This window comes from Hyalella azteca, unplaced genomic scaffold, assembly GCF_000764305.2.
Source record: "Hyalella azteca isolate HAZT.00-mixed unplaced genomic scaffold, Hazt_2.0.2 contig13241, whole genome shotgun sequence".
NCBI lineage: Eukaryota > Metazoa > Arthropoda > Malacostraca > Amphipoda > Hyalellidae > Hyalella > Hyalella azteca.
Genome location: NW_025943170.1, coordinates 20168 through 47638, shown reverse-complemented (window position 1 = coordinate 47638; position 27471 = coordinate 20168). Strand labels below are relative to the sequence as shown.

The 27471-nt window shown below is 38.6% G+C and overlaps 1 protein-coding gene across 1 annotated transcript in view; it reads left to right on the top strand.

Moving 5' to 3' along the window:
• Nucleotides 1–27471, top strand: part of LOC108669703 — a 75601-nt gene that overhangs the window by 39603 nt on the left and 8527 nt on the right. The window contains exons 3-10 of the mRNA XM_018157107.2: nucleotides 6949–7075; nucleotides 11774–11991; nucleotides 18612–18799; nucleotides 22457–22571; nucleotides 23210–23381; nucleotides 23841–24060; nucleotides 24478–24654; nucleotides 25992–27466. Coding sequence (XP_018012596.1) covers nucleotides 6949–7075; nucleotides 11774–11991; nucleotides 18612–18799; nucleotides 22457–22571; nucleotides 23210–23381; nucleotides 23841–24060; nucleotides 24478–24654; nucleotides 25992–27466 — 2692 coding nt within the window. The remainder of the gene's footprint in view (nucleotides 1–6948; nucleotides 7076–11773; nucleotides 11992–18611; nucleotides 18800–22456; nucleotides 22572–23209; nucleotides 23382–23840; nucleotides 24061–24477; nucleotides 24655–25991; nucleotides 27467–27471) is intronic.

Here is a 27471-nt window from a genome sequence, read left to right as displayed (position 1 = left end):
GTTTTTTATGCAAAATTATGCTAGGTATATCGCATGCAAGGACTCTCAAGTGTGAAAAACTAACGTCAACACCTTCAATGGAATTACAATTGCTTTTCTTTGATTGTAATTATCCGATGCATTTGTAATGGAGCTCATGTAACAAAATCAAAATGACAATTAGAATCCTGGCCAATTTTTTGTCTAGCTAATGGCTTCCTAATGGATGTGCACAGAATAACAACTTAGGCTAATAAAACCATGACTTGTTTACGATTCTTTTCTAGTAGCATTGGAAAAACGCACGGTGAATATGTGACTTTGAAGGTCACACAACTAAGTACAATTTTTTTATCGTTATTTCAAAAAAATTTAGACTTTGATTATAAATTAAAATTCTGGCACCAAATCTTTTACATTGATGTTTCCCGATTTCGGTCCTCGTCAATAATTGAACTAAGTTAATTATTGAATTTCGGCGGAAAAAGCCGGCTAGGACGAACAGAAGTTTGCCTTCGAAGATCCTGAGGTCATTGTCAGGCCGCCTCGGTTCGTGTTGGGCCAGGGAATTCGATCGAGCCCTCTGACCGGAGAGGTCAGCTGGGACTAACCTGTTGAGTTCGAGCCATCCACGCAGTGAACTTTCTCTGATCTTTCAACCTGGCGCATTGCTCGGTAATGGAAGTGAAAATTGAAATGGAATTGAAAATTTGCCCTGCTTTGTTCATGAGAAACTTGCAGCTCGAAATTATTTTTTTTTCGTATCATCGATCTTTTTGCACGGCGGAAGTATTCGCGTTTTGAATGTCTATCGCTTAATATTGTCAAGTTTCTGAAATTGATTGACAATGAAATGTGTAAATAAAAATTATTATCTGTCAGCTTCTAGTATAATTTCCAGCGTAATAGCTGGCATGGTTGACTTATTAGGGTAATTTCAACCAGCAGAAATAGTATGACTCCTGCCTAACTTGAAGCCAAAAATGAAGTACTAAACGTACCCGCAGAAGCACATGACATGCACGATTACACCGAGGATATTAACATACCCACAGCGTCATGTAAGTTGCATAATTATAACGAGGTAATAGACGCACCATTGGGAGCACTTAAGCTGAACAAGTATTAGGAGGTTATAGAAGCGAGAGAAGAAGCACGTAAGTTGCGCAATTATAACGAGGTAATAAACGTACCCGCACGTGAGCTGCACGTCCTTGCCACGCGTGGATGTAGCTCGTCACTTGCCTGCCCACCGCAAGGATCTGCCAGAGCCACGCTTTCACTTTCACCTTTCGTTCCTTCCACTCAGGCTGACTGTTCAATAGTTATTAATTTTACTAAATTCCATGTGTTCATGTTCGAATTTTGTCTATTATGCTCCTAATCAACTGAAATTCTCAATATGTGTCGTGGTTCGCAGTTTTATTCATGAGAATTTTATTCATCTTTGTCTCCATCTTGTTTCAAATTTGGTTTTGATTTCGCTAGGAAAATATAAATGAATCATAAACCATCGTCTCGCTCATCTCCGCCATACATGGATAATCGGATAATTTTTTCACGCTGTAATATCTGTGCTTTGCTTTTCTTGTTTTTATTCCATCTTGTGTGAGGATGCGGAATTTTACACGCTACCTGAAATAAATTTAAACGGATGTTTTACGACCCGCCCGAGAGCAATAATACTTCTGCCTGTATAACTGCACATTCTTTTAAAGCGGTTGCGATTCTTTCATGTGCTACTTTATTTTTCTTGCTTGAAGTCCCGGCCGAAAAAATTCGTCTTAGAAACTCATCTTCTGAAGGCAAGAACGCGACTTCAGCCTCAGCTGCAGGAACAGCTTGTCTGCACTGCTCATGTGTGCCTCTTCAATTATAAAATTATTGTCGAGTCATGTTCTTATTTGCCAAAATGCCATTAATATAAACTGATTTGAATGAATGAAATTCTGATATAAATTATATCTAAATTTTCAATAATTTGATTATTTCAAGGTTTCATTCCTGGATAAACCTAATCATACTGCTGCACTTGTTTTGATGCTTTAATCACTTACAAGTCGAACGTTAAGTCTTTGTCACATTATCTTGAATTATAAATATGAACAAGCATTCTAATTGTGGTAACTGCTTTCTTTATTCTCTCTAATTATTTTGCAAGAACATATTGTTATGCTCTACTTATTGACGCCTATTTTTATTCACTGCTGCTGAGAAATATCAACAATCAAATCACCGCAGTATTTACAACACACCGGGGAGAATAGTTGTTCAGATAGTAAAATGTTCATATGGTGAGCATCCATATATGGTCATGAAAACATCCGGTGGGGGTTTTTGACTGATGAAAGTTTTACGTAAAAATTTGAACCTGAAACTTCAACGAAAGCACGCTCGTGTTGTTTTCCTGAATTGTGCACGATTTTTCGCTCGCGCGCCATGCGCATGAAAGTCGCCTAGTCGAGATGCCGCATGGTACAGCTACGCGGTGGGTCGCAACTCTCGCTGGGAATGCCTTATACGTCACTGCGTGGCCCGCGTGATAATCAAGAAACTTTCAGCCGCGTTATAATCAAATGAGCTTTCCGTATATAATATACTATACTTTAGTGGTCTGTTACTCAATGCACACACAAAGCAGCACTAAAATTTACATTGTACCTTGATTTTTTTATTGTGCTAAACAGGGTGTCAATTTAGGTACGGTGATTTTAGTCGCATATAATATTAATTATTCTGCACATGATGCCAGTGACATTTCAATGTAATTTGTTTGGTGAAAAATTTGATGCTTTGAGGTTATAAATTTGGATTCCATCAAACTTGTATGATAGATTTCAACGATTAATTGATATTTTGTATGTTAAAATGTATGCTATAATGTCTGTCAATGTAGTTATGTTACAATCAGCATGCATCTGCCAGCTTCTTGCACTTCCTCATTATGGGTGGGGAAATTAGTATGCTAATTATAAATGAGTGTGGAATTAGAAATCATAAACAAATCTGGTCATTTATTTTGAATAATTGCAATTTCGGACAGCAATTTTCTGCTGCGCGGGCAATCAAGCTACGCAAACACTCACTAAGTTCACTGTTTCGTACTCTCATTTGCTGTTCCCGCGCGAGGGAAGCAATCTTCGTAAGCGCTCTGTACTTCCGTGAGTTTGAGTGTAGATGTCGCTGCTGGAGAAAGGGGGTCTGCTTTTGGCACGCTCTAGAACCCGCTCGTGACTTACCGAGTAAAAGAATGAAGCCTTTTAAAACCGGCGGGAAGCTTGGCATTCGCTTAAGAGTGAAAGCATACATTTAGAGTTCCTCGAGTGGTCCTGATGACGAAACTGAAACGGGGGATGTTTATCTTCGGAACTTGGCACCTACTGTATTTATAATTGTACTAAAATTTTTCGTTTCAAGGTGTTCGCTAATATTAGTTTGGTATATGATGTACAATTATTGATTACGACTTTCATGATGTTTTATTTAATTTTTTTGCGTATTAATTCAATCCAACTTAAAAGTAAATTTGATTCCGAATCTTAAGTACAATTTTTTTCTGTGTCCAATTGGGAGAGAACTTGTTAATATTTTAATCATTTTAGATCTCTTACCTTATTTGTTTTCAGAGAGGGCATTAAACTTTTAGATTTTGTCATTAAATTATAAGCAAATAATCAAAAACTTTTATTCCTAAAATATTATAATACCACCCATGAATAATATATATTTTCACGTTTATTTACATAAACGTGAACGAATTTTCTCGTGTGCTGTGCATCTGTTTACTTTTTTCTATATCGTTCTCAGTTATTCAGCATTGAAAAAATTACCATAGTAACGTACATAGTAAAAGATGTTTCGATTTTCGTTAGTATCATCTATTTCATCGCTATACAGAACAATTTTTGTTATTAACAAAAGGATCAACATGATTGTTGTCAACTGCCGTTCCGTATACCTCTGAGCAAGCTTGCATTAAAATTCTCTAACGACAACAATACTACAGTTGTCAGTTGTTATCTTTATATGCAAGAGATTTTCCTATCAGTTTTACTGAAGTTATGCTTGATAGCGTCGGCTTCTTGATAAATGGTGCAAATTTGTTGTCTATTTCTTCTTGTGATAAAAGTTTGCACTGACATACCGTATGTGAGTGACCAGCGACTTATTCACTGAATCGCCAAAAGCCAACATTTATAATGTAAATTGTAACTACTACATAATGATAACGGTTCTGAACGCGCAAACGAAATACTATATTTTATCTACCCATACAAGAAAAAAGTATTCATCACCTTTACCTGAGCAGTACCCTCTATATAAGGGTTATACTATAGGAAGACCAGCCTGATCTCATTAGAAGAAAGTTACGTCACTGAACTCGTATACAAGTCATATGAGCTGGACTGCCTTGATCACTCGCTGGACTTTCATCGTCGCGATGATGTCATAGCGGACGGAGGAAGCTTTCATTGTGGCGTGCCGCGAGAATATTGCTGTCTTTGTACCTTCCGTGAGAATATTGCTGTCTTTGTACCTTTCGTAAGAATATTGCTGTCTTTGTATCTTTCGTGAGAATATTGCTGTCTTTGTACCTTTCGCAAGAATATTGTTGTCTTTGCACCGAGAATATTGCTGTCTTTGCACCGAGAACATTGCTGTCTTTGCACCGAGAATATTGCTGCCTTTGCACATCAAGGATGTTTAATGTAACAAAAATTTTTTTTTGTCCCAGCCTCTCTAGGCGCTCTTTATGAGCATATTATTTTTTTCACATCTAAGTCCAACAATTTGCAAAACTTGCCAAAACTGTTTACTGTCGCGAGCGTTGCACGGATTTTATACTGGCACGAAGCTGTCGTTGCCTGTGCGGCACTGGCAAAATTCATGGCAATATCGAGACGCCTTCTTATATGGTATGTAACGATGGCAGTGTGATGACGCATTTCCGTTACGATTGACAGCTTCACGTCACACTCAATAATGCTACTAATGCGACGTTGCAATACAATAAAATTCCTCAAAAATTTTTAAATCCTATTTCAGTCTCAGATTTGGCGCTGAGGTGTTCTATAGTGCGTCTCAAAAGACAAGCTATGACAAAAGTGCACGTATTATACAAGCTTATCTGTTTGCCAAAAAACTATTAATATCTCAATCTCGCGCATTGATTGAATGTTTGATGATAAGCGTTTTCTTATACAACGTCCGATAATAAACGCTTCCTTACATTTGACGTCAACGACGAGTGCTGGGCGTCAGATTAAAGGAAACGCTTATGATAAGACAACGAAATTTGTGATAGTTGATACACTCATTCAATTATTGACGTCGTTTCGTTTGCTTTGTTGATTAAAACAATTCAACCATATCAGACTGTTTTTTGAGAGTGCAAATAAAATATCAAATGACACTGGAAATGCTGAATTTTATTTTTGTATTGTTGACTAACTCAGAGCATAAAATTATTATTTACGGCTTTTCAATTTATGAATACGTTTAATAATTGAGTGAAAAAACAAAAATGACTATAACTTAAACGTTGTAAATTACATTTGAATAATAAACTTATACTCCTTCTCCTGCTGTAACATTTGCTTTAACTTTAATAATGATGCCAATCTCAAGGACAAAATGCTTCTTAATTGAACATTTAATAGGCAGAGATACGTCGTGCCATGGCTCGGAGATTTGCCTTCAGTGAAATTAAATGAATGTTACTAGAATTCCTGCCCGAACTTTTATATGGGAGCCTTCACTGCATTACCAGCTGTACAGGGCGACGAAAAAAAGTAATTCAATAAAAAGCCGCCAATTACTAATTTTATTAATTTTCGATAAAGTTCTGATGCTTTAGATTGTCTATAGGTATATATTTGTATTTGAGGACATAAAAAAAAATAACTATAAATCTGAATAATGAATGAAGGACCCAACGTTTCCGCGCCAATTATTATTAATATTATTATTATTATAATTGTTATTATAAAATATTCTACGAACATTTTGCACATATTGAGCTACTGATCCATGTGTTTGAAAGTGGTATGATAATTCGCTGGCAAATTTTTATTTTAAGACTGACTTCACAGACATTTTACAACTCGCGATTTTTAACGGAAATAATTTGTTTATATGGCTCAAAATTGAGCAATATTATTTGGTGTAAATCTTTGGAAAAGGTCCCGAATTTTCACAATTTTATGAACTTAATCGGAGACTTAAATTCTCTTATTTTACACTCAGTTTTCTAGGAAAAATATGCAACGAATGATTTCATCTTAGACGCGTTTACGAGCTGTCATTCCTACGCGTTTGTTTGAGGATTGTGCTTGTCCGATGCCATTATGTTAATACTTTGCCTGCTCCAATATATCACTGATTTAAATGCGCGAATCTGAGATACACATAAAAAATAAGCCATTTAAGCTCTATTTGGTGTCAAGGTCGACCAAAATATTCGCTTCTTTTGCATCACGTGCTCGTGCGACGCTGTGCCTGTAGATTGAATGATCTTGATAATTCGTTTTAATTATCTGGATATTGCTTTTAGTTATTGAAGCTAATACTTCATCCAATTTTATGTATCACTTCAGTACTATGCAGTTCAGGGATTTATTTGTTTGAGATATTCTGAGAACGCGCCAAGTTGAAGTAGATATATAACCTAACCTTATTACCTCATTATAATGGGTCTCCACTGCCCCAAGATAGTGGCGGGGACTTTATTGTAATCGGTGTCCATTATCAAATGCAACTGTTATTGGTCAAATATTTAATTTATCCTCCTCAATCTTATTCCGCCAAATATTGTTTCTTCGTTAATTATTCGTTTCCTAAAGAAGTTATTCATTTTTCGAATGCTTTATTCATGACAATTTAAATTTTCATTCAAGTATAATAGATTCAGTGCTTAATAGAATAGTTGTGTATCTCTTACTTCACTCAAGCATTGCTTTGGTTGTACAGGTGGTAAGCTGGGCCCAGACTCGCCTTCCTACCACTACTACAGTTTGCTGCTCGGCACAGAGACCACGCGCCAGATCTCGGCTGCTGCCTCCATCTCTGTAGTAGCCACGCACCTTCTCGCCGTGCGGTGAGTAATATGTTAGTGGGTAATGAATTTATGCCTGGTAATGACCTCGTAGCTACAAATTAAACGAACTAATTTACCAGTTCGTCATCGGTGTAGCTTTTACTGATTGAATCTTTTCGTCCAACTATATTTAATTGGTTTTAATAAATATTTGATGTCGTTAGTTCTTAGAAATATTGAGTGTAATTTATCACTGGACGGTATATATGTAATTTTAGGAAAACACGGCATCAGTTCACGGCTTTAGTTGTTCATAAATAGCGTAGCTTCCGACTCAAAATTGTGGCTGGCTTCAATTCCTGTATACGTGACTTGCCATAAACACAGATGACCCCTACGACCTTTACTCGTTTGAAATACAGTTACTGAGAGGAAATGTGACCAAATTCAAGAACACTCACGTTTCTATACCCATTGTTAGGTGCCGTCGAAATCGTGTATATGAATAAAAATATTTCTTGTTGTTAGGCGTCTACCAGAAGTTTATCTTGAGACGACGAATATATTATTGATGTGCAAAAATGCTAATTCGTGCGTACATGCAACAAGGAATCAAGGCAGTCTCACTATACATAGTTTGCTAGCATTCGATTGGGATTAATAGATTTAGCAAATATTTCGGTCGATCTTCGTATCAAACCTACCTATGTCCGGTACACTGTTAGAAAAATTACCGTTAACGGTATTACCGGCGTTTCAGTGGCCGGTCGGCACGAGAAAAGAAACACAGTGTCGCCGTTTTTATTCTCATTTAACACTAGAAATCCGTAAAACATCTGATAAAAACAGCGAAACTGTTTATTTTCACGGGGGCGACCGGCCACTAGAACGCCAGTGGGACCGTTGTTTCACCGTTTTTTCTAACAGTGTAGGTTTGATGATGACATCATCCTTGTACTGCTGACTTGACTGTCACTAGTTCAGTCACAATCATCTATATAAATATTGTAATTAGTTTCAAATTTATTATCTGTATTGATGAATAAATTGTCCTATCCAATATCTTGTATAGAGCTCACCGTAATTCCCAATCAAATTACACTTTGCAACTTGAAGTAATTAGTAGTTGTTCATTTTAAAAAGGGCCAAATTACAAAATAATTTGAAAATAAGAAGAGATAGTTAATTTTTAAATTATATTTCCTCAATGATATACATATATCATGATTCCAAGAAAAACTCTATTGAAGATCATGTTGATATCGCGATGAGATGGTCTCATGGATTAACGATTCACTAATCCCTGGGTATGTAAAATGAGTCTTTGAATCTAAACAAACATAAAATATGAAAAAGAATATAAAAAATTCAGTACATGGATTTTCGTAACAAATCTTGTATTCAATAAAGTTTACGAGCGTTTGAAACTCCGAAGCCGTATCATCCGTTGAACACTCGAACAAGTTTATAAATATTGTTTCTTTGTAATCGACTGTGAACGTTCACAAGTTTTTAAAACTTGTCTGTTTATTCTACTCATCCGTTATTAGAAATTAAGTTATCCACCTCGTAATTAGAAAAATTTTAAAATTATTATCCACCTTGGAATTAAAAAAAATGAAATATTTATTATCCACCTCGTAATTAGAAATATTCACAAGATTTTGCAAAGACATGCGAGTACTTTTACGATCAGGACCCATACGTACAAAACTCGCTAAGTGAACGTAAGTATTAACGCTCTATTTTCTTGTCTATGATTGGTGGATTTTGCTTGAAAGGCCGTCAATGATTGGCCGATGAACTTACGATCTCTTAACTTTTTTCGAAAGTATAGGCCCTGGTTTCTACTTTGATGTCATCACTTTGATGAGAATAAATTCGGAACCGGTCGGTTACAGTGAAGTGGCGACGCCTTCAGAATCTTGAACTCATTGTCGGCCTCAAAAAATTGGGTCTTGCAGTCTTGTAATGTTTGTTTGGATTTACGCCTGTCTGAGCCACGCCACGAGAAATTTTCCTTTGTTTATATTATTTGTATCAGCATTGAATCTCGGTATTTGTTCGCATCTCATATGGATGCACATGACCGTAGTACTTTTTTGATAGTTCATGTTCTCGTATTGCTGGGGAATTTCTTGTAATGAAATACTTGAAATAATAGATATCTTTATCATCAATTGTAGTTGCTTGTTCCAATGATTTGTGCCGCATAATTTATTGTGCCCATCTAACTGGAATGTGATGCTGTGGGTATGCGGTGCGGGCACTCCCTCGAAGTGAGTGTAAAGCCTCACGTTCACCTTTCACATCCATCAGTTTTCTTTTCAACAGTCATGCTGTGCTAAAAACCAAAAACGGTTCAACGGCTGTCATAGGCGAATTAGTGGTAGACAAAATTGTATTAATTTCTGTTAAAAAAACTACCTACTGAAGAATAACCCGTTGCCTATCATTGATTATTTGGTTGATGCTTTTAACATGGAGTAGGAACTAGCTTCTATCTAGACTAGCTGAAACATGAAATAACATTTCAAGTTTTGTAATCCTGCTGGTACTCGTAATTATTGCTAACCTGTGAACCTGCAATCTTGTATCACAAATAAATCTCTGTCGCTGATTATCTGGTACTGGTAGACTCACAAAACTAGTCGCCAGGTACAAGACGACCTAGTGTCCGAGTAACGCAGTACTCATCAATCTTATTTTCATCGTCCACCGTTGCAACGACAGCTTTTCGAAAGCAGTCGGCATGAAGAGCGGACCTGCATGAGAGAATTATTTTCAGAGCTGACGTAATCGACCAGGATGCGCGGTATCTGCCACGTTTCCTGCGCACCTGCCTTCTCCCTGGATAGATGCAACAGCTGATTTATCGCTGCAAATGTAGTTACAACAGCCGATTAATTTTTGCCCATGAAGTTATTGTGTTTTATTGTTCATCGTTCCTAGCCAATGTAGTTATAGCAGCTGATTGTTTCTTGTCACTGTTGCTATAGGAGCTGATTGTTTCTAGTCACTGTTGTTATAACGGCTGATTGTTTCCAGGCAATGATTTGTATTTTAAGCTTGGTGATTTTGTTGGAAACTTCCGAGCTCTAGATTTCAAAAAAGCAAGCGATATTCATCGTTCCATAGTTTATGAGCAACATTTAAACTGATTGAGATGAGCTATATGTCGTTTGATAGAACCATTCACCCTCTGACTACCTGCTAGTGTCCGGCATTAAATATTGAAAATTAAAATTTGTTTAGAGCGCAGTCCAAATGATTCTGTCGCATACTGCCTAATAGCACACATTGGCATTAGGCTATTTTATAGTCCCTCGATTTTAACGCTTCAGTTAACCTTAAAGTTAAAATATGATTCACTGGCCGCAAATAAGTCGTTTCTTCTTCATATGGAGACAGCTGACATTTACCCATATCAATTGTTTCCAATTGATGGACATTGATGGGTGACGGTATGGAACTTTTGATAGGTTATTTCAGAAAGTATATTCGTTAATTATTCTTATTTTGATAGAACTCCAAGTGATAAAAATATAAGAAGATAAATTGGACGTTAGGAGAGCTGAATTGGAGGAACGTCACGACCATTTGGAAAGTTTCTAAGGAATTTTTATTGAAACCACAAGTTTCAACAAGCGATAATTATCTGATGATTGGACATCAACGCTAGGGATACACGTGAGACGGTCAAAAAAATTTTCTTAAAGAGAAAAAATGCAGCATCATAAAATTTTTTTTCTGATGCTGCATGTATTATTAAATATGCATGCACTTGTTGCAATGTAGAGATGGCTTAATAAGGCTTAAAAATGAGCTGCGCATTCATCATATTGACGGTACATTTTACCAAATGAATCTCGGCAAAATTTTCTGAACTCTTATTCTACTAATTATTCTACCTTCAATTTTGACATTTTTTTCTGTAATGAATCATCTTCGTTGATTTTTTTTACTTCGCGACAACAAAATTACCATAAATTTTAAACCGTACGTTCTCAATTTATTCATGTAATACTAGTTCCTAACTGTATGCCTCTTCATCATTTATTTCGTGTTTTATTTTGCAAATTTAGACTAATGTGTTCACTTTTACGACAGAAAGTTACAATTATGATCCCATTCGTCTTCATTTCAAACCATTTCGCCTGATGCACATCATCTCTTAAAATTTGTTACTTAATGCAGCCTTGCATTTTACAAATTTGACCGCACCTTCCACATATTTTTAAAAATATTTTTTATCTTAAAATTTCATTCCCCACCCACGTATAATCCATTTGCAATTTCCATCCCTTTTAGTTAACTTCCCATTCCCCTCCCCCTTATATTCGCCTTGCAGTACCCCATATTTTTTCATCCCCCCTCCCTCTTATTGTACCCCCATAACTATTGTCCCATAACTATTGTACACCCATAACTATTGTACCCCCATAACTATTGTACGTACCCCCATAACTATTGTACACCCATAACTATTGTACCCCCACAAACTATTGTACCCCCATAACTATTGTACCCCCATAACTATTGTTCTCCCATAACTATTGTACCCACATAACTATTGTACACCCATAACTATTGTTCTCCCATAACTATTGTACCCCCATAACTATTGTACCCCCATAACTATTGTACCCCCATAACTATAAACCCCCATAACTATTGTACCGTACCCCCATAACTATTGTCCACCCATAACTATTGTACCCCCATAACTATTGTTCTCCCTCCCTCCCCGCGCCCCAGACACAACCTGACGGTGGGGCAGGTGTCGCTGATGCTGCCACAGGTGGACACGGAGGCCACGGTGCTGGGCACCGAGTGCCCCACGCCGCTGCCCCCCACCTCGTGCTCCCCCTCCAGGTTCCGCACCCTCGACGGCACCTGCAACAACCCCGACCAACCCCGCTGGGGGGCCGCCAACACCCCCTTCTTGAGGCTCCTGCCTGCATGGTACCGAGATGGTGAGTTTTTTTTTATTTTTAGTTTCTGAAAAATTTATTGGAATTTGTCACATTTCCAGGCACATTTCGGAATAATTCTTCGTAAGCATTATCCGAGATGGTGAGATCTTCCTAGTGTATTTGTTAGTTTTTAACATTTTTTATTATTATTATCAGGATAAAACTTTTTTAGTTTTTAAATTTATTATTATTATTATTAGGATAAAACTTTTTTAGTTTTTAAATTCTTTTATTATTATTATTGGGATAAAACTTGTTTAGTTTTTACCTTTTTTATTATTATTGTTAGGATAAAATTTGTTTAGTTTTTACATTTTTTTATTATTATTATTAGGCTAAAACTTTTTTAGTTTTAAATTTTTTATTGGAACTTGTCACATTAATTAACAGTCACATTTTTGAATAATTCGTCTTAAGCATCACGTGAGGAGCGTTAGATGATATAAATCATATGCACGACATGCTGTGCAATGTGACAGTCTATGCAACATGCCAGTCTGTGCTACATGACAGTCTGTGCAACATGACAGTCTGTGCAACATGACAGTCTGTGCAACATGACAGTCTGTGCAACACGCTGCAATTTGGCAGTCTCTGCAACACGGCAGGCATGCAACACATAGTGCAACACAGCAGTGTATGCCACACTGTAGTCGGTACAACAGTCAGGTGAATGTGTCATGTGTTGCTGGTAGCCCACACATTGCCAGCAGCACCACAGCTACTCCGGCTCTGACATGTCGCTCGTGTTGCGTCCGCTAGGAAAAACTACTAACCAATTGCTCCTATCTTCACAATTAGGAATACTAGTCGACTTTTTTATACAAGATATATGGTTTCCAACTGGCGGTGGAATGTAATTTTAGTTTTAAATTTTGTTTCTTAAAATGTTGAGTAGCTTGTGAGTTGTAGACGTGCGGAAGAACCCGCTGTATGAGCCCATTATAGTTTAACCTGGGCTTGCTGTAATGTTCAATAGTTTGCCGCGCTACATAGATGAGCTAAACATGAAGGCATAGATGAGTTATACATTTTAAAGGATTAAAATTCCAAATATTGTTACAATTTTTTTCACACCAATTCGATTGTATAACCAGAATGAGTTGAAATATCACCAGCGTTGGTTTCTGCATCTGATCGCTATTTCAAGTATTTGAAGCGACTACCTCTGTCAAAGACAATAATTATATACCTTCCATATGTTTAGCTTCGAGAGTATTATTCTCTCAATGATGAATTATTAACATCAGCGTTTTGTTTCTCCTACATATTCCATCTGTCATTATAATCATTTGATGTTAATCTTTCTCTCGGCAAAATATGTAATTGTAAAAAAAATAACTTCGGGTGCCTTATCATGGAATTACAGACGCCTCAAAAGAATGAGACATCGATGAGAACTTTAGAGCACCTGGTGCTCGGCACCTGATGCTCGGCACCTGATGCTCGGCACCTGATGCTCGGCACCTGATGCTCGGCACCTGATGCTCAGTACCTGATGCTCGGCACCTGATGCTCGGCACCTGATGCTCAGCACCTGATGCTCGGCACCTGATGCTCATTACTTGCCGCGATGCGAGCACGTTAGGTCGCGCAGCCCTCACGGTTGGAGGCACAATTAACACAACATTTCCTCTGTGTGGCGTAGTCCTAGCAAAGTGTGAAGGCCAGCAAGGTACCATAATGTGTTGGTATTCCGTGCATTATTCAGTGAACGAGCAGTGATGGTCTTCAGTAAGCCTTGTGAGGGACTCTTTTCTAATTCAATTATTTTTACGAGCTGTTAACGCGTCACTGACACGCGGCGATCTCCGAACTGCAGGCAGTCGACGTTTCTACGGACTCGAGAGTTCCATGCTGCGCTCGAGACGTTGCGAATTATCCTGCGCATTTTTGCGCTGCGAGACTTACTGACGTCCATTCATTTATTTTAGCGATTGTTTAATATGAATTTTAACTACATTGAGGCTCGCTATATACAGTCTGTCATTTTTCAGCTAAAACATCTAATCGTGAAACTAACTTCTACTGTTGGATGCCAACTTTTAAATAGCAGAAGACCCATAATATACACTAAAAGGCTCCAAATTAGCCAGTTTTGAGGCTGTTGGCCAAATAATTCCAAGAAATTGCCCCTTTGAATAAGATAAAGACCAATATTTTCTGCCCGCCTTGAGTATAGGTCGCCCTAATGCCGGCCTTGGCCTCTGCGTTTGCATTCGGAGATGTTGAGAGCGCGTCTGTGTGCATGACAGTTCTAAGTAGAATTTATCTCGCAGTCAATCATATCGTCGTATATCCTCATCTATTGGATTACTATTTTTGATAATTATTGCTTATCAAAATTGAATGATTTTAATTGCGTTTGTGTTACATCCAGTGAAGGAATATTGTGACCTAACGTTAATTGAAGTGATCACTGTGAAAATGTGAAAGTTCAGAGCAGTTAGAAAATTGAAAGCTCAAATCAGTATTTTATTATTGATATAAATCAACTATTCAAATCGATAGTAACAATAATATTTTTGCAAGTTTTTATTTTCAATTTTTGCGTACATATTCACTTTCCGAATGTTATATAGTTCGGTTCCATGCATTCTGTTAAAATGTTTATGTAAAACGAGTGGTGCTTTTTAAAATTTATTGTGTCATCAAATGAGCAGCGAATTAAATAAAATTTGTTTGAAAATTAAATTTCAATCCATAACATGGAAAATAACTCATTCTCTGATGAAATTAAATAGAAGTTGCCTGTGATGAAATATGATCCTTTTACCAGTCGCATATAGGCGATATTTTCGCCTATTACATTTAAGTTGAAAATTTTACCAAGTCCATCTCACTGCTTGAGTTATCGTCTACCATCAAGCAAATTTTCTACGTGCTAAAAAATTGATAAAAAAATTGCAAGTTTAAGGAACGAGGAGTGAACAAAATCCCCTAGACTTGCTACCTGACTACCTGAAAGCTTCTTTCATCTAAGCTCACATTCAAGATGTCGTAAAGACTGCTGAAAGAACTGTATTGTCCTTTACATTTTTTCTCTCCGGGAAGCACTCCAGACTCAACAATAACTCCAAGGACGGATGAGAAAGATTGATGGCAAGTCTTTTTAGCCATCATATGATACATTAAATTGTTTTATGTATCATGTAAAGCATTAGTTATACGTACATCTATTATGCACGACTGCTTGATGCCCATTTCTCCTTGCTCTGAGCTGTGCCCGAGGGCTGTCGTCTTGACAGTAGAGTGAGCGCGCGCATTATCATTGCAATGGCACGCCCTTACCTGGAATTTCAGGAATTATTGTTCACTCTATAACCCTAGGTAAGAGAGTTGGATATAATATTTATTTGAGCTGCTGTACATTTTTAAAACTTTTTTTTTTCATTGCTCATGCGATGCTATAGGCTTTCTGAGTGATTTCATAATTATCATCAGTTCTTTGAAATACAATGTGTGATAGTTTATTTCTCGAGTCTCACAATCCGGTGCGTGTACTGCACCAGTTTCGCTGGTAGCATAAATCTCTTATTATGTCATGTTATTTAGAACAAATTGTCATCTAGAACAAAAAATATGTGAAGTTCATTTATTTATTAAATTAAATTGTTTCTAACCTCGAACCCAACACCTTATTCGGTCCCAAATGAAATCCAATGTTTGATTTATAGACACTTCTGAAAGGTCCCTATCTCTTCAGACGGCACTGGGAAGCTGGAAAGCCCCAATCGTTTATTAAACAATACAAGCCCATGAGACCACATTTAGCGACACCTGAAAACTTGTCTACTCACACTTCTATACCAGTGACTGCTAGTTGACCTGTGAAGAGGAGGCGGTCATTATGATCATGATAACTTTAGTCATCCACGTATTTCGTCTCGTGTCGTGCAAAAGAACACGTGTCGCTGTATAGGTCGGGCTTCGTATCGCGCGATATCGCTTGTACCCAAGGAACTTTGGACCCCGGGCACTTAGTTCTTCGGAGGACATGTGTTAACAATAATCTCGTGGCCCGGCGAGGAAATCTTTTTAAACTTAATTTTATTCGAGCCGTTGCTTCTCGAAGCAATAAAATAATAGGAAGCGATTGGTGTTGTGTTTCGTGAAGTATTTTTGTATACAGACCTTCGTAATGAAATCTTGATGTCGAGTGCTGTATTTTGTACGCTCCTGGCTTTTTGTTTGTAACTTTAACCAATGCGAAAGTATCGTTTCTAATAGAAAATCTCATTTGAGTAAAAAAACTAACATACCTGTATCATCTGAATGATTCTTCTTTATCTTCCGGACCAATGGCTTTCCTTTTGTGCACATTCTGCGCCGGCGATAATGTGCCCATGAAATGAGGGGCTACTGTCATTCATATTCTCAGTCTAGTTCTTGAACCGTTCGTATTCTCGCGTCGTCGTATTCATGTTGTAGAAATAGAAACCCATTTATGTATGTAATTCGCTGCCCGGACGATGCTGCTCTGGCAAGACGTTGCTGCTCTGTCAAGACGTTGCTGCTCTGTCAAGACGTTGCTGCTCTGTCAAGACGTTGCTGCTCTGTCAAGACGTTGCTGCTCTGTCAAGACGTTGCTGCTGTGTCAGTGCACTGCTGCTCTGTCAGTGCACTGCTGCTCTGTCAGTGCACTGCTGCTCTGTCAGTGCACTGCTTGCGCTGCTGCTCTGTCAGTGCACTGCCGCTCTGTCACTGCGCTGCTGCTCTGTCAGTGCACTGCTCTGTCAGACAGCTGTTGTCTCCGCACTTCCTGGCTGCCGGCGCGGTTGTCCGCGTGTCCGTTGACCCCAGGAGTGCTGCATGTGACGCAGTCCTGATGCGCGCGTGTTGCGACCTTGGAAGTGTGCGGCATTGGCGGCCACTCTCCCTTCAAGGGGGTGAAGTGACCGCTCGCTTACGGTGCTTCGACGGCAGCGCATATATTACCATACCAATGACCCTAAGGAGGTGTAATTATGTGCATAGCATTTTTTCAAAGCTTAGTACATGTCACATTTTTACCCACATGACCTCAATGTCGTCAAGTGAGTATAATTAGCACCTGGTATTGTATTGGCAACTAGCGAAAATTGTATGTGTTGTAGCCCTCTCCGCTGTGTCTTGAATGGTGCACTTCCATCATCCTATTAACATTCCAGTGACTGCTTTTAATCTTTGTCGACGGACATCTCTGAAAAAAAAACGAGAAGATCCGGTGGGCTTGGCAGTTTATTACATTTTTCGTTCATAAAAACTTGTTGGGTTCATAAATGCGTCCACTCGAGTCGTTGCTCAACGCCCTCCCGACTTATAAATATTCTAAGTTCTCTACTTAATTTTCGACTTTCGATCTACTCGACTTGGAGTGCAACGAACTGAAACAAACCTTAGTCTCGAGAAGGAGTGTGAAGAATAACTGTAAGTGTGTGGCTGGTAAGCTGAATGTTGTTGCTAGGTTTCCGTGACGGCGGTCGTGAGGCGTTCCGCATTGCCGGAAGGTCAGTGATCCGAGCCTTCGTTTCAAGGCCGCAGAGTTGGCGTCGATCGGAATGCATCAGATTCACTGCCAGGATTTCCCCGACAATCACACGGGCAAAAACGGAAAGGCTGCCGAACTTGGCGTACGGAATTCGCCGTATTTAATGACGCGCTTTGTTTAGCGCACCTTAGCAAGTGTGAAGTGATGCACCGCGAGTGTTTCGAGATTGCTTTGAGGAATGAGATTTTGTTTCTTATTGTTACTATAGGAAACAGATACTGTAATATAACACGATTTAATTGTAGCATAATAAAATACTGGCGTTTTACTCTTCGTATTTAATTCTTTTTCTGATGAAACCTAAAGGTATTAATCAATTTATTTCGGTTAAATTTGAAGCAGTACATCACTCTTGAGACATTTTTATTTTCATCTCGTTTCGTACTAAATTTATATATTTAGCACCAAAGATTTAGCTAGCTGTTATTTTATAGGCTTGAGTTTTCACGTGGTAGCGTAGTTAGGCTTCGATGTTCCATTTAAATGAAATGCTTGAATACAACAATACTTTGTGGTATGCTTCATTCAATCTTCTTTTTACCTGGTTATCTACTTACAATACGTTAGAATTTCTCCCTCAAATAACCTCGTTACTTGTTATTTGATGCCACCAATCACATATCAGGCGATTACCATTTGATGCCTTCTCATGGGACACTTTCTCATATGACGCCTTTTCATGTGTCGCCAGCTCATATGACACTTTCTCATATGACGCCTTTTCATATGTCGCCAGCTCATATGACACTTTCTCATATGACGCCTTCTCATATGACACTTTCTCATATGACGCCTTTTCATATGTCGCCATCTCATAAGACACTTTCTCATATGACGCCTTCTCATATGACACTTTCTCATTCGACGCCTTCTCATATGACACTTTCTCATATTACGCCTTCTCATACGTTGCCATCTCATATGACACTTTCTCAAACGGCGCCTTCTCATATGACACTTTCTCATATTACGCCTTCTCATGTGACATTTTCTCATTCGACGCCTTCTCATATGATATTTTCTCATATTACGCCCCTTCTAATTACATCATTTAATTATTATGCTATTCTACACTAAAATCCGTCCCCAGGCGTGACTGAGCCGCGTGGCTCTCTAAGCGGAGCAGACCTGCCGTCCGCCGCCCGCATCTCCCGCGTCGCTCACTCCGGGTCCGCGGTGTCCCATGCCCACACGTCCCTGCTGGTGCCCGTGTGGGCCCACTACCTCTCGCAGGACCTGTCCCGACCCATCGTGTCCCTGGGGGTGCGCGGAGAGAGGGTGAGTGAAGCAAAAGATCATGAACGGTTTAGAATATAGTCGTTAATATAGGCGTAGTTGTTATTTGACCGACTAGTTGTGTATCTTAAGCTAGTGAAAGTATAGGTGGAGGAGAGCCGAATTGAAAGATTTGAAAGAGGATGAATTAAACTTCTATATAACATTTAATTTGACGCGGTTGTGTAAGGTTTTTCAATTCATGGTAAGAATTATTACTATCTCTTGTTTCTTGCTCATGTTTAGTCATAATTACTTTCATTACTCATATAAATATATAGTTTTTATCATGCACCTGAATTTTTGTACTTCTCTTACTAATGAAGTGCTAAGATTTAGTCCTAAGCTGGACCTTTTTGTTTTTAGTTAATTTCTTTCCTTATAAAAAGACGAAGATACGCGCAATAGAGACAGCAATAATAAATGTATACTTCATGTTCTGTATGGTATGGACTGTTTTTAAACGAAACGAAGTAAATTCTCAAACCTCGCCATGTAATGCGTGTATCAAGCTGACTATAAGCATCCGCCTCTTACGATGGGTTTAAGTCACGGAATACGTCCGTATTAGACTAATTCTACGAAGAAATTTAGTCCGTTTTGGCGCTATGTCTTTTTATGCTGAAGCTTTTTTTCTCTTACCACTAAGATAATATTTTTTCCATTTCGAATTGAAATTTGAGTACAAACGATCACCGTTCCAAGTCTTTGGCTTCAATTTGGTCTGGTATGGTTTTGACAGTGCGGTCAGAAAGTGATTCAAAGTCATTAACAACGAAAAGTGTGTACTCTGTGCAACAACCATTCGTGAAAGGATGACATTATTTATTTATATCATCTCTATTTTCGATAAGAATTAGCGTAAGTTTTATTTCACAGTTATTTTTTAGCATTTTGGCAAAGCTTCGAAGCATCAGATGCTTTATAGTTTGATCTGATTCGATAGTATCGAATCTTGCATATTGACGTGACGATGACAACTAACACAGTAAATAATTGTGTTGTTTGCTTTAACGAGGAAATTTACTACACGAGCAAAGCTTTAATGTGCCCACTAGTGTGTTGCTTTGCTCCTTGCATGTTTCCTGGAAGGAAAAGCTTTGAAGTGCTGCCGCTTGCTGTTCACCTCAAAATTGTTTAGTTTGGGTCATCCAGTGACGGCAGAGCTGCTTGCATGCTTGGTGGTAGCATTGCTTCAGTACTAAAAAAACGCACGTTTCGTTATTAGTGAAAAATTTGGCTCGTGTTTCATTTACAGTGTACTAGTCAAAGAATCTCCTCTAAACTATAGTTGTCTAAATTTATTTCGGCTCTTAAAATAAAAGCTGACTTTTGGATGAACTTTTGAAAGAGAAGTAACGAAAAGTAATAATTTGTCCAAGAAGTGTGCCATATCTTGTTTTGAGGCATTAAAAAGTTTAACGGTTTTGTTACGGTTCTCAAGTAAAGTTGAAAATCGTGAAATTAAGAATTTCTTTTAATTTTAAATAACCGGAGCTTTGACTCGCTTTGATCAAATTTTGCATCAATATCTATGGAATTCAGTGTTTGTAGAGTTAATAATGATCATACAAAAAAATAGGTTTATTGCTAACCCTTCTCTTAAGTGATCAGCCCGCGAAATATAAATCAACGGATTGTGTTTTGCTTCGAGCTGCCTTTAATGTGAGCTAAATTCTTTTATTACTGAAATTTGTTAGGCTGCGGTAGAATAAACTCAGCTTAGCGTATAGCGGTTTACATGCTCGCGGCTCCGGCAGTTTGTCGGTTCAAGTGAGCGTAATACAGCGGTTGCCCAATCCCTGACCACATCTCTGGGGCAAAGCATACATTACATGCACAATTATTGCGTTACTTCCCTCGCGTTCTTGACAAACACTAACTACAAACACCTACACAACAATTATTCAAGGCAATACATAACCTTAGGGAAATATTGCAGTGAATGCTGCGATAATTCTCAAATTATTTTAGTGCTAATGATCTGGTAGAACGTTAATGTATGGCTTGTTTTACGTGTTATGAGAGTCGAAATTATGTACATTAGACTGATCGATCATGTGAGCTATCTGGAGCCTTACTTTTCTCAGCTGTGTGTACAACAATTTCATATTTGCGTGATTATTAATGATAAATTAGTATTTATCTGTATAAATCACTTTGATTTATGTAAGCAAAAGATTACATTTGTGACTTCATGAAGAGCGTGGCATATGAAATAAGCAGCCTCATGCAATTTTTTGTCAAACGTTTACGAAAACGGATCCTTTCGGAAATTTCTAATCTGAGTTTCGATTAGGTTTGCCTACAGTCCTCTCACATGCACGCTCTTGTCGCCCCAAAACCCGCAGGCTTTGCCGAGGTTTTTGCTTTGATGCTCCCGCAGGCCATGGCAGCTGCCTCGTGACGAAATGACCATCCGGCCAATAACTCTACTGCCTGTGTTGCAGTTAACAAACTGTGTAATGTCTTCTAACTTTCACTTGCTTCGGTCCTTATGTGAAATAATTATGTGCGTCAGCTGTATTCCTAGGGAACATGTTGCGTTGTTTCCAATTAGTTACTATTATTATATAATTTTTGTGAATTTCAGCTGAATTCACGTGGGTAATTATATGGAAAGAACATTGCCGTGCTTGTTGAGCGCTAAATAAATGATGATTGTTGTTTTCTCGCTTCCCACTCATGATTTGGTCTGAATTACAGTTGAACTCACGTGGGTAATTATATGGAACAAAAACAATGTCATGTTTATTGAGCGCCAAATATAGGATGATTTTTGTTTTCACGCTTCCTACTCATGATTTGGTTAACATTAGCAGCACTTGGCGCTGTTATATATTAATTACATCTGGTTAAATTACAGCTAGAATATAACGTTTTCTTGGGTACGGCAGTGAACATCGCAGGATTCAGTAATCCGCTCAATAATTTACTTTTTAATATGAAGCCAGATTCTGATATGTTCGATTCAATGGCTGCTGAACTTGGTTATTGTTGGTACAGCTGTTATTAGTTTTTTATTCTACAGTTCTCCTCGCGAATGTGAATATTATTCGAGCTATAACGCTCCTTCAAACGAAGAAAATATGATTATTTTCGCCAAGCCATTTGTAGAATTCTGTAAGAACCTAAGAAGTCACCCTTTTATTTTTGAATATCCGAATTAGTTATTTAGCATTTCAAATTTTCTAGATCAAACAAAAAAATATCTTGTTATTTTATTGATCTGCCATTAGTACCAGTTCGATGTTTATTCTCTGATTATTTTAACTCGATTGCAATACAGAAATGGACTATACCAATAAATCCCGTAGAAAGTGCTGTAAACATAAATTTATTTATGCATCGAAAGACTAAAGGTTTATTTTGGCGAATCGAACAGATTCCGCTAGCACATGTTAGTACCATCCAAACGTATAGATCGCGCCTTAATCAAATGCTAATAAAATGCCGATTCATCGCTTCGATTGTTTAATTTGTAATGATTTCTTTCTTATATCGCATAGTACACTTGTCCTGTCCATTGCATGTTCTTTAGTGACACATGATTTCATGATATTAATTTTTTTCTTTTTGTCTTCCAAGAATTTTTTAATCAATGAATTGTTTATCGTTATTTAAAGGCAGTAGATCAAAGATCTTTTATTGTTGCTACAGTTGCGGTGCTGCGGCATCAGCGATGTTCACCCCGAGTGTTCACCCATCTTCGAGGGTGACAGATGCTGGGAGTATACACGCACCTCCCCCGCCACCACCACCAACTGTGCTCTGGGTTAGTGTCCTTCATGTTCTCCAGATTCTGCGTTTTCTATTTATTTAGAAAAAATTAATAGTATGAATGTGCAGGAAATAATAAACATGCAGGCCCCGAAATAAATTGGCATGTTCAGATATCAAACATGCAAATAATGAATTGAATTTTATATCGATAAAGTTTTTATCTAGATAAGATTAGGACTTGCAGAAACAAACATTGCTCAATATACTCGTATTTGGTCCTGCCCCCAAGAAAATCACTCAATTCAACGCTTCATATTTAGCAATTCTATTAGAATAGAATACAAGTGTCGGCACTGAAGAAATAGGCCCATGGCCTGTTGCCGATTCTTGAACTTTTCGCGACTTGATTTACAAGGGATCCGGCCTTTGGAACCCGATCTTCCATAACTTGATAATTTTGTACAGAGAATATCCCAACAAAAAATATTTTTTCTTGTTTTCTATCTAATTTAGTATTTTTCCAATTTTCAACATACACAGACAAAATTTTGTATTTTTACTAGAGAATGGTTTTCCAATTGCTTCACGTCTCGATGAAGATTCATGCCCCAAACTTTTCTTTAATGTGTTATTTTTGATTGCATTACATTTGCATAACACAAAATATACAAATTTCCTCGATTCCTGTAGGTGTTCGTGAGCAACTGAACGCAGCCACTTCGTTCCTGGACGGCTCGGCGATATACGGGTCGTCGCAGCGCGAGTCTGACGTGCTGCGTCTCTGGGAGACCGGGCAGCTCAAGACGCAGGGCTCCTGGCTGCTGCCCAGAGTTTCCTCCCACACCTGCAAGGACGAGATGATGTGAGAAACTCTTATTTACAACTTACTATTCGCTAATCCATATCATAAAAACGTATAAAACGTATCGAAAATTCAAATCATTTGATTTATAAAGCTGCAATTTGTATGGATGCAGCCGCATCAGATTCACGTTTATTTAGAACTTCTTTACTAATATCTATTGCAGAATGAACATTTTTGGATCCTGCAACAAACATCTTTTGAGACAAAAATATATTCATGTCAAATCAATGCTCCGTTAGAAATCCAATCCTTCCTATTGGCTAACTGCTGCAATTACAAAAACGAATGTTACACATTGTCGATAAGAAATGAGCACGAAAACTGTTGATCCCCCAAAAAGTTTGGTATATCATGAAAAGCATTCATTTTCTCATTTGAGTTACCTTTCGATCAACAGTGCATAAATGTTCGTAATTTATGTGACTTTTAATCATTCAATTATTTACTTTGCCGCAGGTGTTTCTTGGGCGGTGACTTACGTCTGAACGAAAACGGCGGTCGAGCTGCGCTGCAGACGATGCTGGTGCGGCACCACAACCGCGTCGCCGCGGACCTCGCTACCGTCAATCCACACTGGGGCGACCAGACGCTTTTTGACGTCGCCCGCTCCATTGTGGGGGCTAGTCTGCAACACATCACTTACAGGGAGTTCCTGCCCACGCTCCTCGGTGTGCAGGTGAAACTATTCAAAACTTCGTCACCAGTAAAATGTCATACTCTTTTTTTTTCCTAATGTGAAAATGATTTTATCCATTGTAATTAAAATGAAATTTTGAAATGACTTGAACTTCATGACTTAGTATATTTTCGGCAAAACTGTCAATTCGGCCTGAAACTATTTTCGTTTGACTTTACAACTGAGCAAAGTAGTTAATTCTTTAAAGCTCTGGTATAGTTTCACGATATCGGGCAAAGCTTTCTCAATATTGTTCATTTCGATACGAACTTACACTGCCATATGATGAATGAATATGATTTACCGAATTTCGAGCCGATCAAGCAATCTATAAGCAATAATGTACTACAGTGTATAGGTACTTTTCCTTACCATATTCATTTACTTATTTTTATTTTACTTTGGTGCTCTGACCAGGCGGTGGAAGAATCTGAAATCCTGCCGTTAGCCAGCGGCCGCTACACTGGCTACGACATGTCCATCAAAGGCGGCATCTTCAATTCCATAGCTACCGGCATCCTGCCTCTGGTCCTCACGCTGCTGCCCGACAACCTGCCTCTGGCCAACGTCAACTTGGAAGACCCGATCACCGAGGTAGGGTTACAACCTGATGGTTAACATAACATAATGTTATTTTTAAATTGTTTTGAGTCAAACCCGTTATTAACGAACTTTGATTCGAGTTCTGAAAACTGAAACAAAATTCTTGAAAAGATGCGCTAAAACAGAGGCAAGGATTGGATAGAGAATTAACATTATTAGTTAGAGATATTTGAAGTAAATTTTTTATCTGGCTGACTGTTTTCAGCAGCTAATTTATAAATATGTGAGGAGGCTTGGAAGTTGGAGGTGAAATTCAACCTGGCAGGTATCGTTGCTCAGGAAGATGCTGAGCACCATCATCTAATTTGACTTTATTAGATTTCGATATGGTTGTTTCACGATACGTGTATTTTGATGACAACGTCATTATACTTACCTTGGTCTATTTTGTGGTATGACGGGTAATAGTGAGAGGTTGTGATATGTTATTATTTTTTACAAAGCGGGCTTAATGATTTCCAAATTGTTTTGATTAACGGTTCTTTAAATCATTTTATTAGCCGAGTTGAGTGAGTGACAACGTAAGAAAACGATTTTTGTAACAAAATGCGCATGTAATTTTGAATGCGCTAGGAAACTGTGCAAAGAGTAAAGTTAGGGAATTGATGATTATTTTTCGATTTGAAATGACCAACAATTTTGCTCCTGAGGGGACAAACTATAATGAGATCAAATGCGCATTTAGCTTCCTTACTAATGTTGTTGTTTTGAGGACGATTGGATGAATGGAATCAATGAATAATCGATAATAATAGGTAATTAAAAAAGTTAGCACCCCGAGAGCGCTGTTAATTATGTCGTTATTTTTATTTGACTTTTTAACGATTTTTTTTTATTTAGCACCCAGTTTCATGTCTTCAGAATTCTGCTTTATTGTACTCTGCTCGGAGCTATAAAAATCACATTTAATGATGACACGTGACATTAAAAATTAATGATCTTTCCCTTGTGTTATCGAATTGATCGTTTAGGTTGTAACAGTAATCATGAATTTATGGCATATTTGTCTAGACGCTTTAGTAGGGCATTTGTCGTGTTATTTAATCACCGCAGAAAGTTTCTTTTCATAAAATCTAGAGATTTTTTTCTTTTTGCAGCATTTAGATTTTTGCATTAATTGCGCAATGACGTGAAATAAAATTCTATTTAAGTTTTCGTTCATTTTCGTGTATAATGTTGCACTTGTTTTTACCGTAATTAAAGAATGTGTGCGTTTTTAGTCGGTTATATAAAATTTCCATTATTTTTATTTTTTTAATCGATAAATTTACAGTAGTTTTAACTTACCGCGGCAGATGTTTAAGTTTTATTTCTTTTTATGCGATCAGGAAATCCCGCTGCAGGAGACTGCCTTGAACATGACTCTGCTCTATAAGCCGGGCGTGTACGAGAAGATCATCGCAGGTCTTATCAAAGGCAAGGCTCTGGCTTGGGACGCCTCGATCCCTCACTCCCTGCGCCACTATCTAGAAGGCGTTGACCTGGCGGCCAGAGCTGTCCATCAGGGCCGCGACCACGGCCTTCCTCCGTACGTTGTGTGGCGCCCCTTCTGCCGCCGCTCACCCGCTCACACCTTTGATCAACTTATTGATGTCATGGAACCTGACCGCATTGACACTCTCAAGCGGCTCTATGATGACGTCGCTGATATTGACTTGATAACAGGAACTTTGTCCGAAAGACCCTTGGATGGAGCTATGGTGGGACCAACAGCTTCGTGTCTTCTGTCTCTGCAGTTTAAAGTTCTCAAGCAAACAGATCGTTACTGGTATGAAAACGATTTACCTCCGTCATCGTTCAGTAAAGAGCAACTTTTTGAGCTTCGCAAGTTCTCTCTCGCTAGATTATTATGTGACAACGTACCCGGGCTTGACAAGGTTCCATCCAATCCGTTTTTAGCAATCGATCCATTCCTCAACGCCCCCGTGTCGTGCGATGACATCGAGGCACCAAACATGAGAGCTTGGAAAACAGAGGGCAAAGTTTTCTTGAAAGAAGAGCTTCTAAAGGAAATGGTGAACAACGGCAAAGAAAAAGTTGAAAGATTGCGACAAATGGAGAAACTTGTTTTCGAGAAAGGATACGTTGCCGCATCAAAAAGTACATTGGGATCGGCGTATGCCAACAACAAGCCTAATCCTACCTCCATTGTGATGGCTAACACCTCAATATTACTGGAAGCAACGAGCCAAGAGCTCCTACTTGCCATTAAGGACAGGCGAGTGAGACGTCAGAGTCCATTCCTTGACAGCCTCAATGGCATTGATGGAGAAGTGAGCCTTCCCAGCGTAGATATTTCTGGCTTAGTGCCCCCCGCGCCGCTGATAAGATCTTGCGTTGAGATTGAAGAGCACCGACCCTGCGATGCCAGCGATAAGTTCCGAACCATCAGCGGTCACTGCAACAACCTACTTCGTCCGGACTATGGGCGATCAAACACTGTCTTTGCTCGCATGTTGCCCGCTGCCTACGGGGACGGGGTTTCTGTTCCTCGCATGCACTCAGTCACTGGAGGACTCTTGCCGTCACCCAGAACTGTGTCCACTAACATTCACTACGATATTTCCCACCCTCACGCTAGATACACACTCATGGTGATGCAGTTTGGGCAATTTTTAGATCATGATCTAACATTCACTCCTCTAAACAAAGGGTTCCAAAATTCTATTTTAGACTGCAGAGACTGCGAAAGTCCTCAGCGCGTCCATCCTGAGTGTCTGCCGATCACAGTCGACAGCAACGATCCCTTCTTCCCTTCGGTCAACATTTCATCTGGAAGACCTTTTTGTATCGCTTTCACCAGGTGAG